Source organism: Nerophis lumbriciformis, linkage group LG05, assembly GCF_033978685.3.
Source record: "Nerophis lumbriciformis linkage group LG05, RoL_Nlum_v2.1, whole genome shotgun sequence".
Lineage (NCBI taxonomy): Eukaryota > Metazoa > Chordata > Actinopteri > Syngnathiformes > Syngnathidae > Nerophis > Nerophis lumbriciformis.
This window is the reverse complement of record NC_084552.2, coordinates 49,767,768-49,786,763: the sequence shown is the minus strand read 5'-3', so window position 1 is coordinate 49,786,763 and position 18,996 is coordinate 49,767,768. Positions and strand designations below refer to the sequence as shown.

Here is an 18,996-nt window from a genome sequence, read left to right as displayed (position 1 = left end):
ACATTTCAATCATTTGGGTTATGCCCTCAGTGCCTTCCTGTATACAGAGACTTACTCCCTGACTTTGCAAACAGTAACAAAATCCCAAAAATATTTTGTTATAAGACTAAGAAAAATATCGATGTAATCACTTTAGAATTGTTTATATACTGGTATCAATAGTATCGACATCTAGATCAATCTCCCTTACTTTACATTGAAGCTTTAGCGGTGAGCTTCTTTTGTCGTCCTGCACTGTGTGTGTGTGTAGCATGCTTAGCCATTCCTTTTACCTTTAGCCCCCCAGTGATAATGCTACTTGAAGAAACTTAGTTTATTTTCCACCATAGTGGTGAGGATGAGTATCTTAGAAGCCGCTTCGCACTGTGGATAGCTTGCTCTCAAAATTGAAGCCAGTGTTAAGTTAAAGTTAAAGTACCAATGATTGTCACACACACACTAGGTGTGGTGAAATTTGTCCTCTGCATTTGACCCATCTCCTTGTTCACCCCCTGGGAGGTGAGGGGAGCAGTGGGCAGCAGCAGTGGCCACGCCCGGGAATCATTTTTGGTGATTTAACCCCCAATTCCAACCCTTGATGCTGAGTGCCAAGCAGGGAGGTAATAGGTCCCATTTTTTTAGTCTTTGGTATGACTCGGCCGGGGTTTTGAACTCACAACCTACCGATCTCAGGGCGGACACTCTATCCACTAGGCCAGTGGTTCTCAACCTTTTTTCAGTGATGGACCCCCTGTGAACATTTTTTTAATTCAAGTACCCCCTAATCAGAGCAAAGTATTTTTGGTTGAAAAAAAGAGATAAAGAAGTAAAATACAGCACTATGTCATCAGTTTCTGATTTATTAAATTGTATAACAGTGCAAAATATTGCTCATTTGCAGTGGTCTTTCTTGAACTATTTGGAAAAAAAGATATAAAAATAACTAAAAGCTTGTTGAAAAATAAACAAGTGATTCAATTATAAACATGTCCACAAAAAATCTAGCTGTCAACACTGAATATTGCATTGTTGCATTGCAATGAATGGAATAGCCTACTTGATTTGATGTTCAGTTTATGAACTTACATTCATATTTTGTTGAAGTATTATTCAATAAATATATTTATAAAGGATTTTTGAATTGTTGCTATTTTTAAAATATTTAAAAAAAATCTCACGTACCCCTTGGCATACCTTCAAGTACCCCCCGTGGTACGCGTACCCCCATTTGAGAACCACTGCACTAGGTCACTGAGTTCTGGTAAGACATGCACCCTCCTGAAATTCATGCAACTCCTGCATGTGTGTAACGAGAAATATGAAAATGTAATTGTGTCTCCTTTCACCTTTCACGTGAGTACAATCTTTAGCATGTAAACACTGGGAAACAGCTGTGGTAAAGATCGACTGGGCTCGGCAGCTCATCAACCGATCAGTTAAAAGAGATAAATCCCATGATCGGGATTGGGACAGCTGGACAAACAACCTTCACTCTCACATCCACACCTGATAAATAAATTTAGAGTAGCCAATTAACCCAACATGCATTTTTTTTGAGGTGTGCAAAGTAGCTGGAAAGAACCCACACAAGCAAGACATCCGTGTTCATAATGCTGACTCACATCATTGACCAAACAAGGAGCTACTCACAATGCTTCAGTTTACAGTAGTCCCAAGACAGGCGCGTGTTTGGGTCGGTGTAACACCAGGGGCCATGCTTGTCCCGGTCAGGGTTGCGACAGTAGTTCCTCTCCAGCCCTACATGGGATAGTGTAGAGTGAGAATCCCCGCTGTAAAACACACAAATATAGATTCTCATGTTCTGTATTTGTTATTTGGCAAACAGCGCAATATCACAACACACTCTGGAGCCGTCTATCATAAACACACGCACTACGAGTGGCCATTTGTACTCGCCCGGCGCCGCAGCCCGTACAAGGAAAGGCTGCGTTTAACGAAGAGTGCTCATGGGAGTTAAAAAGTATGCACTCCCTAGCGCTCAGCTCAGACCATCAGGAGCCACATCATCCACGGCGGACTCGTCCTACAAGCGATGTCCTCTTGGATATCCCTGGAAAACCATTACAGGACGGGACCACCGCGGACACACATGGGAGCTCAGCGCCGAATGACGGGGCAGGCAATTTGTCAAGAGGTGAAGATAATTTCACTTCCCAGGAGATTGTTAAACAAGCTGTAGCTCTCAGCGGATTTCTTCCCGGGACGACCCTTCACCTTGAGCAGGGGGGGTAGACTGGCTGGCTGCACGAGGACGCGAGGGGGAGCTGATTGGCTTTGATCTGCTTGCCTCAGAAAGCACTTCCTGGGGGTCAGGGATCGGTTCTGGAATATGTCTATCTGCCCGTGCCATTTTGGATTGAAAAACTCCTGTGAATAAAGGGATCGTGTCCAACTAGAGCAGGACGATATGTCTTAACCTCACTAAATAGCTCATAAAATAATAGCGCTCATTCACTCACGATTGGGGTGGTAAGCGACATCTGGGGTACACTGATGGAAAAGTGGCTGCCAAACGGTTTCTCCAACACTAAACATTGATTCACATTTATACAACAGAGTGGGCGCCACTGGAGACAGGGTGGGTTAAGGTTCTTGCCCTAGGACACAACAGAAGTGGGGGTTCAAACTACCAACTTTCCGGTTTCTAAAGTCTGAGCCACTGCCATCCTAATATAGTGCAGAATACAGTCATAAATGAAAATGGAAGAAATATAACGTTATGACATGTCTATGGATGTTCTCATTCATCCAGGGCATTCGCAGCTGGACTGTTCAGTGCTAGTATAGCTGACCAATTTAAGTCTATGAGCACAACCTGATGAAGTCTGCTCAGGTGAGAGATGAAAAGTAGGGATGTCCGATAATGGCTTTTTGCCCATATTCGATATTTCGATATTGTCCAACTCTTTAATTACCAATACCGATATCAACCGATACCGATATATACAGTCGTGGAATTAACACATTATTATGCCTAATTTGGACAACCAGGTATGGTGAAGATAAGGTCCTTTTTTTTTTAATTAATAAAATAAAATAAGACAAAAAAATTAAAAACATTTTCTTGAATAAAAAAGAAAGTAAAACAATATAAAAACAGTTACATAGAAACTAGTAATGAATGAAAATGAGTAAAATTAACTGTTAAAGGTTAGTACTATTAGTGGACCAGCAGCACGCACAATCATGTGTGCTTACGGACTGTATCCCTTGCAGACTGTATTGATATATATTGATATATAATGTAGGAACCAGAATATTAATAACAGAAATAAACAACCCTTTTGTGTGAATGAGTGTGAATGAGTGTAAATGGGGGAGGGAGGTTTTTGGGGTTGGTGCACTAATTGTAAGTGTATCTTATGTTTTTTATGTTGATTTTTTTTTTTTTTAAAAAGATAAAAAAACAACAACAAAAAAAACGATACCGATAATAAAAAAAACGACACCGATAATGTCCGATATTGCATTTTAAAGCATTTATCGGCCGATAATATCGGCAGGCCGATATTATCGGACATCTCTAATGAAAAGTAATTTATAAGGTACCTATTATGCAAAACCAACTTTTCTTACCTATTGATACCTGTTTTTGTGTATTTAGGGGCTGCATAAGTCTCCAAAATTTGATATCAAACCGAGAAAGCATTGCTGAGATATTTATAAAATAATATTGACTTGCTTCATACTTCCTCCAAACGAGAAGTTTGGAATTTGCCCATTTTGTGACATTTTCCCCATTGGTGACGTCAGCATAGATCTCCACATATGGCAGAAATTCACCTGAAGAGCTTTGCGCGATTAGGCCGTTGTTGTCTGATGTTGTAGTCAATAAGTTCCTTATTTATCTCTATCCTCTTGTTGTGGGGCAGACTGGCTCATACATGCACATATATCTGTCAATAGAGTCGCTATGGAAGTCCTAAAAACTACAACATGGCTGATGGGGAGAGAGCGCAGTTGAAGTGGAGGCACGTAAATAAGACCGCAGACAAAACAGCGCATCCTGAAGACGGCCAGAAAGCGGCTTGAAGATGGTCTGTGAAACATAATCTCTGCAAAATTTTTCCCAAAGAACCACTATTACATTTTAAGTAGACCACAAGGAAGTGTTTTAAATGTAGCAACAAAATCACAATATGACCGCTGTAGCCAAACTGAACGGTCCAGTTGTAATCGGCTAAATGCCCTTAGAGCAAAGTTACAATAGTTTTTAAGGGCGTACTCGAAAAGCAGTACCTAAGGTTTCGTGCCCCACACTTTTTGACAAAAAATGTTCCCAAAGCTTTGCATTGCATACTGTATCACTGATCGTACAGCTAAACATTGCACCATACAAACTACCGTATTTTTCGGACTATAAGTCGCAGTTTTTTTTCATAGTTTGGCCGGGCTCCAGTGCGACTTATATATGTTTTTTTCCTTCTTTATTATGCATTTTCGGCAGGTGCGATTTATACTCCGGTGCAATTTATAATCCGAAAAATACGGTAGTTTAATTTCTTGCGTTGGTGACACAGTCTTGTCATGTTAATATTACACTGCGCGAGTCCAACTGTGTGCGTAACGCATGGGTGTCAAACTCTGGCCCGCGGGCCAAATTTGGCCGTGTAATTTCACTTGGCCCTTGAGCTGATATCAAATTAACACTAGAGCTGGCCCGCCGATTGGTGGTAGCGGGGGGGGGGGGGTGCATTTTGTAGCGTTCCGGAAGAGTTAGTGCTGCAAAGGGTTCTGGGTATTTGTTCTGTTGTGTTTATGTTGTGTTACGGTGTGGATGTTCTCCCGAAATGTGTTTGTCATTCTTGTTTGGTGTGGGTTCACAGTGTGGCGTATATTTCTAACAATGTTAAAGTTGCCTATACGGCCACTCTCAGTGTAAACTATCGCTCTTGATGAAGAATGCGTTGCATTCACGTGTGGATAAGTGTGTTGCAAACTGAGCAGTTTAAAGTCCTGAATGGTTGGTTTATTCATTACTTTATTTTCAAATTTATTAGCCAGTGGAAAAAGTTAATGTTGATATTTACCTCAGAAGGCTGCAAATAGAAAAGAGGCATTACATTTTTATTTAAATTGTATTTGATATGCCATTGATATTTTTTAATTATTATTATTATTATTTGAAACTCAATTTTGCATGTCACTATAAAGTTATATAAGCCTTGCTTGTTCAATATTTAATGCAAAACGTGTTTGGGTCCCTATCAAAAAGGTTACTTTGTTCAACCTTGGACCACGGCTTTGTTCAGTTTTAAATTTTGGCCCACTCTGTATCTGAGTTTGACACCCCTGGCGTAACGTGTTTTAATTACAAACCCCCATCCGGCATTCATTCTCCCCGAGCCTCACCGCCCCTCTATATATACATCATCACTGGTTGACTGTTTAGCTCTTTGCAAACTAACAGTTACACCACAAGTTTGTCTTTTGAAGAAGAACCTCCGTATTGTCAACCATCTTCTATGACAGGACTGCTTGGATTTGAGGAATTTCCTCAAAGCCATTCGTCACTCCCAAGTGTTCAACTGAACTCGTGGATTGGTGTCTTTTAAGGGCCAGATTTGGCCTGCGGGACGCCAGTTGAATAATGCTGACTTAGAGGAATATTAATTTGGGCTTGTTAGTGACCCCTGAGGAACCCCCGATTTCCTTCTTGCTGTTTGTTTTCACTGCTTAGCTCCATTCATATGAAAGGGGTTTGACATGGAAAAAAGGGGGGCTCCAGTTGTCAACAAACACTCATCAGTTAGCAGTGAAGAATGTTAGCTTCTCTAGGAAACATTCCCAGCTTGGAGGGTGGGGGAAAGAAACGGCACATAATTCTTAGTTGCTCTCCCTCTCGCAGTCAAATATTTTTTTCCCACAAGGAGCTGCTAAGTTGAACGTGGTTCCGACAATTTCAAAGCTCTGTCATCACTTTTTTGGTCTTTGCCGGAGATGAGAGATGGAGCACAGCGTGATTCGAGTGGCGTGAAAACAAGAGCAGCTGCGACAAAGATAAAACATTTTGTCTCCTGCAGCGCTTTCCGACATCGCTCAAGATGCTTATTTCAGTCCGTCTAACGAGACAACGCTTGTGTGGCGTAGAAGGATGGTTACCTGTTTATGTGATGCGACCAGTTGGCGCAAGGAATCCCCGAGCGAGTGATGGCTAAAGCGCCCCGGTACGTCTCGCCGTGGTCCTTGTAGCACTCTAGAGCAGAACAGGAGACGGGTTATTGGAGACCGCACGCTGTCCCAGGAGGCTATTTGGACTTTGTTGCAATCAGACTCGTTTTCAAAAGTCAAGTGAGGTAATAAAACATTCAAATAGAATCAGTGGAGAACATGTGTGGTCTAAAAGACGAACATAAGAAGTGACAGCGCTCTCTAAATGGAATTCTTTCAGCGTGTGATGCTGAACGTCAAGTTCACATGAAGATACTACTAATTAACTCAATACAGCCATGATCAAGTTCCAAATACTCTGTGATATCTTGTACAACAAATGAATGAATATACATTTTAATTTCTTTTAGGCTTTTGGTCCGGTTCTTGGCATTTTTATCATCAAACCAAAAACTTTCAGCTTTCTTTACAAAAGTCACATTTTCTAAACAAATATGCGGTCTGTTGGCGTTCATTAGATTCAATATCTTTAGCATGGTGTCTTTAGCAGGGTTTCCCCTTAATGTATTTGATTGTTGCGGTGCGCCACAGCAACATATTAGTATTTATTGCCACCTTTCCCAACTTCTTTGTCATGTGTTGCTGGCATCAAATTCTAAAGTTAATGATTATTTGCACACAAAAAAAAGTTTATCAGTTTGAACATCAAATATGTTGTCTTTGTAGCATATTCAATTGAATATGGGTTGAAAATGATTTGCAAATCATTGTATTCCGTTTATATTTACATTTAACACAATTTTCCAACTCATATGGAAACGGGGTTTGTAGAAACAATTTATAATATGACCCCTTTAACTGTAAAGTTCAAATTTGAATGACAATAAAAGGAAGTCTAAGTCTTTAAAGGGCACTAATTTGTGATAGCCCGCTATAAGTCCTTTGGAACCAGCGTCGTCTGCAGAACATTGGTGTTTTGCAAAACAGGGCAATCTCTTTCCTGAAATGTGTTAATCTAACAAAAGGAATAGACGAAAAACAAATGTTCACTGATGTTGACATTAGTTCTCAGGAGGATATTGGCCACATCATTATTACCCATAATTGAGTTTATTGGCGCTGCTTGACTCACTACTTGACTCACTGTGTATGTTCTTGGTGTTGCTAACCAATGGAAGAAGCCAGAGAGGAATTCTGGGTATTCATCAACATAGAACACCTTGAATTTTCCGAATGTTCTATAATTTCCCGGTTTTCCGGAACTTTACCAGTTTTCTGCGCGTCCTCTGCGTCACACCTGGAGATGTGCGTGCAGTTGGCCTTCCTCTGGTTGGGGTCGTTGGTGAAGCACCACGGGTAGTCTGAGCCGTCCGGGTTGCGGCAGAAGTTTTCCCGGAGGTCCCTGAGCGCACACGCACAAGAGCTGTGATGATGACAGCTAATTTTGAAACCTCAGTTCCTACAGCGAGAAAAGACGGCTGTCAGGACTCACTTGCATTTGAAGTGGTGGGGAATGAACGAGTGCTGATGGGGGAATTGCGAGTCCCAGCGCTGACACGTCAGCCCCTCGGGAGTGACATTCATCGTTCCGCGGTAGTCTTTGCCCTTCCCGTGGACGCAGGACGCCGTCACGTTCACATCTGGCTCCTCGCTGCTGAAGGAGTCGGACTCTTGCAGGAAGAGAGAGAGAGAGAGAGGTGAAAAAGTGAGCTTGTGGAAGTTTCGAGAGGAGATGCCAAGGAGGGAGGTATTAATCCCGAGAAGAATGTGTCATGTTTAACCTCCAGACAGATGATCAAAAACAGTAGCACAGCCCCTCCTTCAGCCTTCCTTGCTGTTTACTCATAACACTGACATTCTTTCACACTGCACCACTTTAAAGTTGATCACAATGTTTTCTTAGCCTTTGACAGATGAGATGGCAGATGATGGAGGTTTTCCTGTAAGGCATGCCAGGTTTTATCATCACTATGAGGGCATCCATTGAGGACACACACACACACATCTGGACAAACCTCCACCCAGCTTGTAAATCATAACTTTCACTGTGAAGTCAACGCATGTAGACAGAAACAATGAAGGATGCACGCTCAAATATGTACACACTCCCAGGATTTGTTCCAGTTGTGCTCTCCTTTATGTTGGAAAATGTTCCCACAACTCGACTTTGGCTCACTTTTAGACGAAATGTGATTCCAGTTATCACTAAACAGCATTTGCATTCACACTCCCCTAATATACCGTATTTTCCGCACTATTAGCCGCACCTAAAAACCACAAATTTACTCAAAAGCTGACAGTGCGGCTTATAACCCGGTGCGCTTTATATATGGATTAATATTAAGATTCATTTTCATAAAGTTTCGGTCTCGCAACTACGGTAAACAGCCGCCATCTTTTTTCCCCGTAGAAGAGGAAGTGCTTCTTCTTCTACGCAAGCAACCGCCAAGGTAAGCACCCGCCCCCATAGAACAGGAACCGCTTCTTCTTCTACTGTAAGCAACCACCCGCCCGCGTAGAAGAAGAAAAAGCGCGCGGATATTACCGTACGTTTCATTTCCTTTGTGTGTTTACATCTGTAAAGACCACAAAATGGCTCCTACTAAGCGACAGGTTTCCGGTTCATGAAAAGACGCAATCTCTCCATCCGCACACGGACTACTATTTCACAGCAACTGCCTAAAGACTTTCAAGAAAAGCTGGCTACTTTCCGTGCATATTGTAAAAACAAGATAGCTGAAAAAAAGATCCGGCCAGAGAACATTATCAACATGGACGAGGTTCCACTGACTTTTGATATTCCTGTGAACCGCACTGTGGATACAACGGGAGCACGTACGGTGAATATTCGCACCACAGGGAATGAGAAGTCATCCTTCACTGTGGTTCTAGCTTGCCATGCTAATGGCCAGAAACTTCCACCCATGGTGATATTCAAAAGGAAGACCTTGCCAAAAGAGACCTTTCCAGCCGGCGTCATCATAAAAGCTAACTCGAAGGGATGGATGGATGAAGAAAAGATGAGTGAGTGGTTAAGGTAAGTTTACGCGAAGAGGCCGGGTGGCTTTTTTCACGCAGCTCCGTCCATGTTGATAAACGACTCCATGCGCGCCCACATCACGCTGGTTTTTAATATATTATTAAAGTTTGACTGACCTATCTGACTGTTTTTTTGACATTCCTTTAGCGCAGTTAGATGCGGCTTATAACACGGGGCGGCTTATAGGTGGACAAAGTTTTGAAATATGCCGTTCATTGAGGGCGCGGCTTATAACCCAGGGCGGCTTATGGTGCGGAAAATACGGTAAGTAATATTTTGAGAATTTTGAAATAATCATGCCAAAACATTTAGTTTTGCTGTCATTTCTTCCTAAGAAATATAGCTCTAATTTGTTGGTATAGGACTCATGCAGTACTAAATAAAATTAAGCAAAATGTCAAAAAAAAAACAAAAAAAAATCAATGAAAGTGAAAAACCTCTTGGATGACCAACATTTACTGTTTTTTTCATTGATCCATTGCATAATTCTGGTTGGTAGTTAACTTGCAAAGTATCTAACTAACTTACTCCTAAATTGGCTAGCAAACTAGCCCCCCAAAAAACACACAAATCCAAAGTTATACAAGGTTCTAGTGGCCTGTAGTAGAAGTAAACTAGCTAACGAACAAAACAAATGAGCAAGATAACTTAACAAGCACACTAGCTTATTAATTTAAGTGAGTTGTTATACAATATTCCTTATAGTACTCTAAGTAGTAAGTTAGTTGACTAACAATCAACATAGCTAAGTAACTAGATAAAACACACAGAATAAGCACTTATACAAGGTTCTACTGGCCTTGTCGTCTTATAACTAGTAAATTAGCTAACTAACAAACAAACTAGCAAGATAATTAACAAGATTACTAGCATGACAAGGTTTTACTGGCCTTATGGTATTCTACGTAGTAAATTAGTTGACTAACAGAAAAACTTGCTAGATAACTAACAATCAAAATAGCTTACTAATAAGACAAAAACACATAGTGAGCAGTTATACAAGGTTCTACTGGGCTTATTGTCTGATAGCTAGTAAATTAGCTAACTAACAAACAACTAGCAAGATATCTAAAAGGCAAACGAGCTTACAAGCTTGACAAAAAACAAAGAGTGAGTGGTTATACAAGGTTCTACTGGCCTTACGGTATTCTAAGTAGTAAACATCAAAATAGCTTACTAACTTGACAAAAAACAGTGAGTGGTTATACAAGGTTTTACTGGCCTTAAGTATTCTTTTTTTTTTTTCTTCTTTGATTTTTTTTTTTTTTTTTTTTTTTTGTCCTGTCCAGCTTTTCAGGCAAATCATATAGTTGATGTAGATGCCCATATTGGCTGTACAAATTTGCTTTACAAAAGAGAAGTGTAGGATACTTCTCTTGTTGCCTTATTTGTATTTGACTTTATTAAATGTATTTATATTATCATTTGGTGCAGCCGGGCCAGAGCAGGAGGGGATAGAAAGAGAAAAAAAGGAAGACAGAGGGGGAAATTGTGGGGACAAGAGGGGGATTAGACAGAGAGACAAAAACAACAACAGCAAACACAACAATAACAACAACAACAACAATAGAGCAACATCAGCAAATACGACATGTACAAATATAATGGTAAAAGTGATAGCAAATAAGCAGTTAGCGAAAATAAAAAATAATACAGAAATGACAATGAGCATTATTACACTACAAATGGAGCAATACAGATACCAATAGAAATAGCGTTATTGATAACGAACAATACCAATAATTTACCGTTATTATCAACAATACAGTTGTTCAAATGCAACAATACATATATGTAATGATAACTAGAGATACGAAAGAATGTAGAAAAATGGAGGGGAAGAAAGAGAAGCAACCTATATTAACCTTGTAGATTGTTATAGTAACAATAGGTTAAGCTTTGTCAGTGTGCCATGTGTTACCCAGTTTACCCTAGGGCAACAACGTTGATATATGTTTGATGAAACGTGATTATGGGCATGAGTGTATGTATGCATATGTACTTTTGTATATGTACAGAATGTGTATATGTGTTTGTACAGTGAATGTACATGTACAGTATGTGTATATGTATGTTTGTACAGTGAATGTATATGTACAGTATGTGTATGTTTGTACAATGAATGTGCGTGTGGATGTACGAACTTTGAGTATGTAGATATGTACTGTATCTGTGTATGTATGTGGGAGCGTAGGTACCTATGTATGTATGTATGTATCTATGTATGTGATAATATGTGAATTTGCATGTACAATACATTTGACTCCTAGTGTGTGTGGGAGCCAGAGCACGGCCCAAGCCCCCAGAGAGCCCAACCCACAAACAGTAGGTGTGGCGCCCATGGAACCAGGGACCACCGCCCCCACGCAGCCAGGCCGGCCAGCGACAGGAACCCCAGAGCCAGGCCCACCGTGCCGCCCGTAAGAGCCAGCAGCAGGCCGCAGACAGACGCACCCGGCAGAGGACTAGGCACGAAAATAGCAGGGGACAGCCAGACCCCAAGCCAGCGAGAGACCACACCCCACACGGGCAGAAAGGCGGGATGCCCAGCCCGGGATGCCCAGAGACTCCCCGCAACCCGACGGGAAGACCGCCCCCGCCCCACCGGCAACCTGGCCCCCACTAGCCCACCCCCCACCCCCGGGGAGCGCGGCGAGGCCCGCCCCCAGCCACCCCACCCAAATCGGCTGCCGCAGGACCACCCAGCACGGGGCCATGGGATCCACCCACCCCACCCGAAGGGACCCCAACGATGGAGATGGAACAACCAGCAACCGCCCTGTCAAGTTCCCCCCTGAGGGAGGGGAAAAATAAAAAATAATATAAAATAAAAAAATAAATAAAATAAATAGAAAAATAATTAAAAGAAGATCACAGACATGCTGACACACAAGGTCACTACTCCAGCAGCTGGCCGACTAGCAGCACCTCGGAATACCTTGCAGCACCAAGCTACCACAATAGACGCAGGGACTAGACCCAGCAGGCCCCAACCAAGACGGGCACCCGGAAGGGATAGACGGTGGGACCCAGGAGCTCCAGACACGCAGTCCGGATGCAGTAGCCTGAGGCGCCGACCCCCGCCTGACAAGCAGGCCCAGAGCATACCCCCAGAAATATACATACATACATACATATATACATATACATACACATACACACACATATGTATGTGTACACATACACATATATACACACACATACATACATATGCCTGTATATACACATACATACACATACACATATACACCCATACATACATACATACATACACATACACACACACAAACATACATATAGACACATGCATATATACATATACACACACACATCTATAAACACACACATACGGTATTCTAGGTAGTAAATTAGTTGCCTAACAGAAAAACTTGCTAGCTAACTAACAATCAAAATAGCCTACTAACTAGACAAAACACACAGAGTGAGAAGTTATACAAGGTTCCACTAGCCTTATTGTCTTACAGCTAGTAACTTAGCTAATTAACAAACAACTAGCAAGATAACTAAAAAGCAAACAAGCTTGACAAAAAACAAAGAGTGAGTGGTTATACAATGTTCTACTGGCCTTATGGTATTCTATGTAGTAAATAACAAAATAGCTTAGTTACCTGACAAAAAACAGTAAGTGGTTATACAAGGTTCTGGTGGCCTTATCCTCTTATCACAGTTATTAACTGACAAAAAAAACCCTGACAGCTTGAGAAGGTTCGAGAAGGTTTGAGCAGTCTTACAGAAAAAATCCCTACAGACAATAAAGATCAGTTAAGAAGTGAATAAAAAATTGTGAAAAAACTATTCTGGCTCTATACCGAAATGTCCTTGCTAATTAACGTAATAAAACCAAAAAGACAAAGCCTCCTTGACATTGTCATCCAATAAAACAATTCTGTCTGTGTCAAGTCCACAGAACGAGCCAAACAAACATCCCAAGAGTCCCTGCGGAGTACAAGAAAATGACTGGACTGAACCACCAGTGGAGCGTCAGTCCATTCTGCTGCCAACAATCCTTAAGTCTTTAAACTTCAATCTGCCCATTGCCATTAGAACTGTGATCTTCTTGTATTTTCTTAACGTCTATGCAGACTGACTTACCACATACTGTGATGTTGCAGTACTCCCAGGGAGTCTTGGGATCCATAGTGAAGCACCAGGGACGGAGGCGGTTATCCGGGTTCCGACAGTAGTTGTCCGTCAAGCCCTTGTCCCTGTGCCTGATAAGGAGAAAATACTACAGGCTTAAAAACTGTTAGTAGTTTCTGGTTGGGCCATTATTAGTCTTCATACTTTTTGGGCTGAAATTTGTGTTTATGTGGCCTCGATGAGTCCCATCTCTGGCACTCCTTCCCGCTCTTGGTATGGTCTACTTTTCCTCGGTAATCCTCGCCGTTGCATGTCATGCAAACATCTGTCAATGCAATTCAACATTTGTTAAGCTTCCCCGCAGTAACAGCAAACGGGGAAGGCAGGAAAACAAATCAGGAATCTTACCCTCGGAACAGTGTGCTATGCCGCACTCCTCGGCCCGTACATTGGGATCAGTGGTGTAGCACCACGGACCACCGGGATCGTTGTTGGGATTCCGGCAGAAGTTCTCCCTCAGGTCTTGCGTCGGGTACCTATCGGGATAAAACCTACAAGAGGAAACATTGTTGAGAGCGCTGACTTGATACCGTAAGTTGCTCAAATAAATCTCAGGGAGTGGGTCGGTTCGAGTTGCTAGCAAGGAAAATAAATCCACAATGCATTTGCATGGGCAAAGTTACATTTCAAAAACTACAAGCATCTCAGGAATATGCAAACTAAGTCATTGATACACCTCTAAACACCTTGTGCATGATTGCCTCGAAGAGGGCTACCTTGTCACTGCTACCTCATGTGTGACAGGAACAGGAACTACTACCAGCACAATGTGATGGATCACCCACGGATGACCCACATTGGTCTTGAACTTTAATCCTTGTATGTAATGTCAGGCACAGGAACCAGCAGAATGTCATTACATGTTCAGGGTGTGGAAATTGGTCCTCTGACAGGACATCCTTAAACCTTAATCCAGGTTTACCACAAAGAAATTCCCACCCTACGAGCGCAGAAACACATTTGAGACTGGATCCCCAAAGAAACAAGCGATGACCTCAAATAGCAACCTTTCAGCAGGTTGTCCAATCAGTCTACCCTTTAAAAAACGACTCTTCTTCCAGCACCCCACTTTCCTTTTCATGCCCCGGAGCTTAAATAAGGCTTCTCTACTAATGCACGACATGATTCAACCCAGAACAAGTTTTGAAAAGTGACTAAAATACCACCGAAAACATCTGGTTTGTGTTAAACTACTAGAGTATATAATAAATTGCGTTACAAGGTAGTACATGGTCCTGCACACAAAACAGGTTGCATGTGGCGGGAGTCCATAAAAAAGGCCCCCCGCTTTAAGAGCACGTTAGCCATAATGATGCTGCGCTAACAGATGTTAGCCAGTTAGTAAGTTGATTCATCTTGGTGCCAAAGTCCATACTTTTGGTCCACGTACTTGAATACTTGACTCACTTTAAGCGCATTAGCAGAGCGGAGGGATGCATGTCTGTGAAAGCGACTATGGGAAAATATTTACAACTCGCTGTAGAGTTGACTTTATAAATTTGGAGCTTTCGAGCTGTAAAAAAATGACAGACGAGAATGACATTCAAAATATAAAAGGCTAGTAAACGGCTAGCTATCCCACAGGGTGGTTCTGCTGCAGACAACCTTTTTTCAATTTAAGTGTACAAAAAAAGACCACAAAATCCATTTATTTTAATACTTTAAAGTCAAGTATTAATGCTGTTTTATGTGCATTTACTGTAATGTTTGCTTAATGATGCTAATGCTAGCTAAATGTAACCCTTGTGTAATGTTCATATTGTTGATACTCAGCTAGCGTTTATGGGTCTGATGGACCCCTTGCATTTTGTGGCTTTTAATGCCTCACAATCAAACACTTTTATGTTAAAATACTGAACATATGTTTACTTTATCCCAATAAACATCTGTTCAGTATAGAGTGTAGGTAAACAGAACATCAGAGGGTCAAATGTGCGAGAAAATGAGAGCAGACAGTGTTGACAAACAATGTTGCAACCTTGTGTGGGTATTTTAACATAAAAGTGTTTGATTGTGAGGCATTAAAAGCCACAAAATGCAAGGGGTCCATCAGACCCACAAACGCTGGCTGAGTAAAAACAATATGAACGTTGCACGGAAAATTTCTCTGCCAGTTTCTGCATCCCACAGGGATTCTTCTTTTGTGTTTCTGCACCTGCGGTTCCCACACAAGGTTGCAACATTGTTTGTCAACACTGTCTGCTCTCATTTTCTCGCACATTTGACCCTCTGATGTTCTGTGTACCTACACTCTGTCCTCCTCCTGTCTAGGTCTGCTCTGTGTGTGTGTGTGTGTGTGTGTGTGTGTGTGTGTGTGTGTGTGTGTGTGTGTGTGTGTGTGTGTGTGTGTGTGTGTGTGTGTGTGTTAGCCCAGTGGACCCGGACATCTTATATGTAATAGAAATGTGTAGGGGGGGTGTATGGTGTGTGGTCATTAAATATGTATTCTGATATATGTTCTTCACAGAAAATGAGCCAAAGTCAGTGAGTCTCAGTTTGAAAAATTAATTAATTGTATAATTTTTCTTTTAATAAAAAAATGAAAACGGGTCCCACAGACCTGAACACAGATTCGGCACTAGCTAGCTAACCTTGTATTGTTCTTTAGAAATGTTACAAATAACACTTCTGGAACTTCAAGAGAATTTTGTACAAAGTCAGACTAAAAGGACATCCTTTTAGAATGATATCGAAAAAAAATGAAGTAATACACATAAGAATATTACTTTAATAGTTGAAGTGTTTAGGTTGCAAAATGTGCAACCAAATTCCATAAGGCATGGTTACTAAAATATACTAATGCTAGCTAAATTAAAGTGTAAGTTTTGAATACAAACAATCCATAATGGTATATTAATAGTTATTATTTGTTCTTCAGTTGAATATAGCTAAAATAATAATTTTAGAGATACGCACAAATTGTCGTTTTTAGAGCAGTTTGGAGTCACCTGGTGACCATGGGAAATTAGGACGAATTCTTCATGTCCTTCCCTGCTGGGTGTCAACACACATTTCTTTTCCGACGACACGGTCGGCTCCCCAAACATAAACAACAGGTAGGAAGCACATTCCTGCAAAGCAACATGGCGAAAAATCACCCCCGCTTGCGGTTTGTCTGATCGAGCATGAACGTAATAGTTAACGTAAAGTCAAATGGAGCTCTAAATCCCGCCGAATTGGAGCGACGACATCAGGCGTTAGCATCTGTGTATGAGAAAACTGCTGGCCTTGTCATTTAATTTCTGTATAGCTATTTTTTTTAGCATATGATGAGCATACTTTTAAGGAATAACTTCCTATGTTTAAGGTTGGCGTGTGAACGAAAGACACTTAAAACGTGGAGAAAAATGTGCCTTAACGACAACCATTTACCATTTTACCATGAATTGATTAACGTGGACCCCGACTTAAACAAGTTGAAAAACGTATTCGGGTGTTACCATTTAGTGGTCAATTGTACGGAATATGTACTGTACCGTGCAATCTACTAATAAAAGTTTCAATCATTCATTTAAAAACTAGCATTCACTCCTCTGCATCTTCGCGATGGAGGGGACCCTCTACTTACTGTATATAAATTAAACTGCTCCTCAAGGTACCTTGTTATTGTGCAATACTAAGATGTTCAAATAGCTTCTAACACAACTGGTGCAGTAATCGCTAGCTGGCAACGAGTGCGCTAATAACTAGCAGGCAGGGCTGTAACGATAAACGGTATAATGATAAGCTGCTGTAAAAATTCCCACTGTTAATATTATCGTTTTAAAATAAAATGATCATAAAACCGTGATTGATAACTCACGAACCGATCACACAGCTCATTTCCTGAAGAAGTCAGCTAGCGTATATAAATGCTAACATGAAAACAAGAGACATTAACGTCTTCCTCCGTTAAAAAACAACATTCCCAAATCCAAACATTAACGTCTGAGGTACTAATATATGCAATTGTGCACATCGAACACAGACTGTGTTCTCCTAGACAGCGAGATCAATTGATACTGGAATAAATATGGCAACAGGAAGTGAATTTGCATGACGTCACATAAACCGGAAGTGACGCACCCAGCACACGTTTTTTTTTCCTCTATCATCCTCTTGACATCCAAAATCGCTGCCGTTGTGTCTTTGGGCAGGACACTTCACCCTTGCCCCCGGTGCTGCTCACACTGGTGAATGAATGATGAATGACTGTTAGGTGGTGGTCGGAGGGGCCGTAGGCGCAAACTGGCAGCCTCGCTTCCGTCAGTCTACCCGAGGGCAGCTGTGGCTACAAATGTAGCTTACCACCACCAGGTGTGAATGAATGATGGGTTCCCACTTCTCTGTGAGTGCTTTGAGTATCTAATAATAGAAAAGTGCGATATAAAATCTAATCCATTATTACTATTATTATTATTATCATTAAAAGAAACACTAAAACTTTCACAAATTAAAACAAAAGACAATAAACTAATATAATAAGTATAAAGTTATAATATAAGTACAAGTATAAGTAATACAAGTATAACAATATAATATAATATAGTAATATAATATATCAGTATATATTATATATTGTATATATAATATGAAAATAATACATATGTTATATTTTATATTGCTACTATGGTACATTTTTAGCCTACTTTATACCTGCATTATCCTTTCCATTCTTTGTAACTTTAAAACAATTTCCCTTGTGGATCAATAAAGTTTGTCTAAGTCTAAGTCTAAACATACTGAAAGACTTAAATAAAAATAATATGGCTCCTAAGTAGCAAGAACAATATTATTATGTAACATATGTTTTCAGTGTGGCTATTTACTGTATTTTTTTTTTTTTGGAATGAAACTGTTATAAGTGTGTATGAGTACTTTTTTGAGCACATTCAACAATACCGTGATGATAACAATAACCATGTTAATTTTGGTGACAATAACTGTGATAAGAAATGTTCCTATCGTTACATCCCTCCTTGCAGGCAACTAGCGCTCTAATCGCTAGCTGGCAGCAAAATTGCTAATCGCTTACTATCTTAAATTCTAACATGAATCTCTAACAATATACTGTAATTATGTATTAGTTTTTTTTATTGTAAAGCTGCAAGGTACAGTGAGTAGCCACTGCCATTTATAAACTACACTACAATGTGTATGATCAATGTTCATTTGGATTGAAAGACATTTTAAATTAGTTTAAAAAAAATTGTGTCTGGAATGTAAAAAAATATATATTTAAAAAAAGTTGAATTTAAAGTTTCACCCGTATGCTGGTAATGGTTTTAAGTCAGTGATTCTCAAACTGTTGTACGCGTATCACTAGTGGTACGTAGGCTCCATCTCGTAGTACGCCAAATAATCACTTGATTAAAGTACAGTGTTTCATTTTTCTATATTCAAACACAGTGTTACTGTTCAAACTGTGTGTAATGTTACAATGGCCAAAAATAAATAAAACCTCCGCCCTGTTTTTAATGAATACTTGGGCCTACTACGCTACTGTATTTTAATATTGGTCATTACGGTGGTATAGGAGAGCAAAGTGTTTTCTGAAGTGATACTTGGTGAAAAAAGTATGAGTTTGATTGATTGATTGAAACTTTTATTAGTAGGTTCCACAGTGAAGTACATATTCCGTACAATTGACCACTAAATGGTAACACCCGAATAAGTTTTTCAACTTGTCGGGGTCCACTTAAAAT

General features: G+C 40.6%; 1 protein-coding gene across 1 annotated transcript in view; it reads right to left on the bottom strand.

Annotated features, from left to right (window-relative positions):
- LOC133606200 (hepatocyte growth factor-like) overlaps nucleotides 1-18,996 on the bottom strand; it is a 55,558-nt gene that overhangs the window by 23,656 nt on the left and 12,906 nt on the right. The window contains exons 5-11 of the mRNA XM_061959861.2: nucleotides 13,661-13,803; nucleotides 13,457-13,577; nucleotides 13,265-13,383; nucleotides 7,604-7,781; nucleotides 7,380-7,513; nucleotides 6,103-6,196; nucleotides 1,630-1,769 (exon numbers count right to left, since the gene is read on the bottom strand). Coding sequence (XP_061815845.1) covers nucleotides 1,630-1,769; nucleotides 6,103-6,196; nucleotides 7,380-7,513; nucleotides 7,604-7,781; nucleotides 13,265-13,383; nucleotides 13,457-13,577; nucleotides 13,661-13,803 — 929 coding nt within the window. The remainder of the gene's footprint in view (nucleotides 1-1,629; nucleotides 1,770-6,102; nucleotides 6,197-7,379; nucleotides 7,514-7,603; nucleotides 7,782-13,264; nucleotides 13,384-13,456; nucleotides 13,578-13,660; nucleotides 13,804-18,996) is intronic.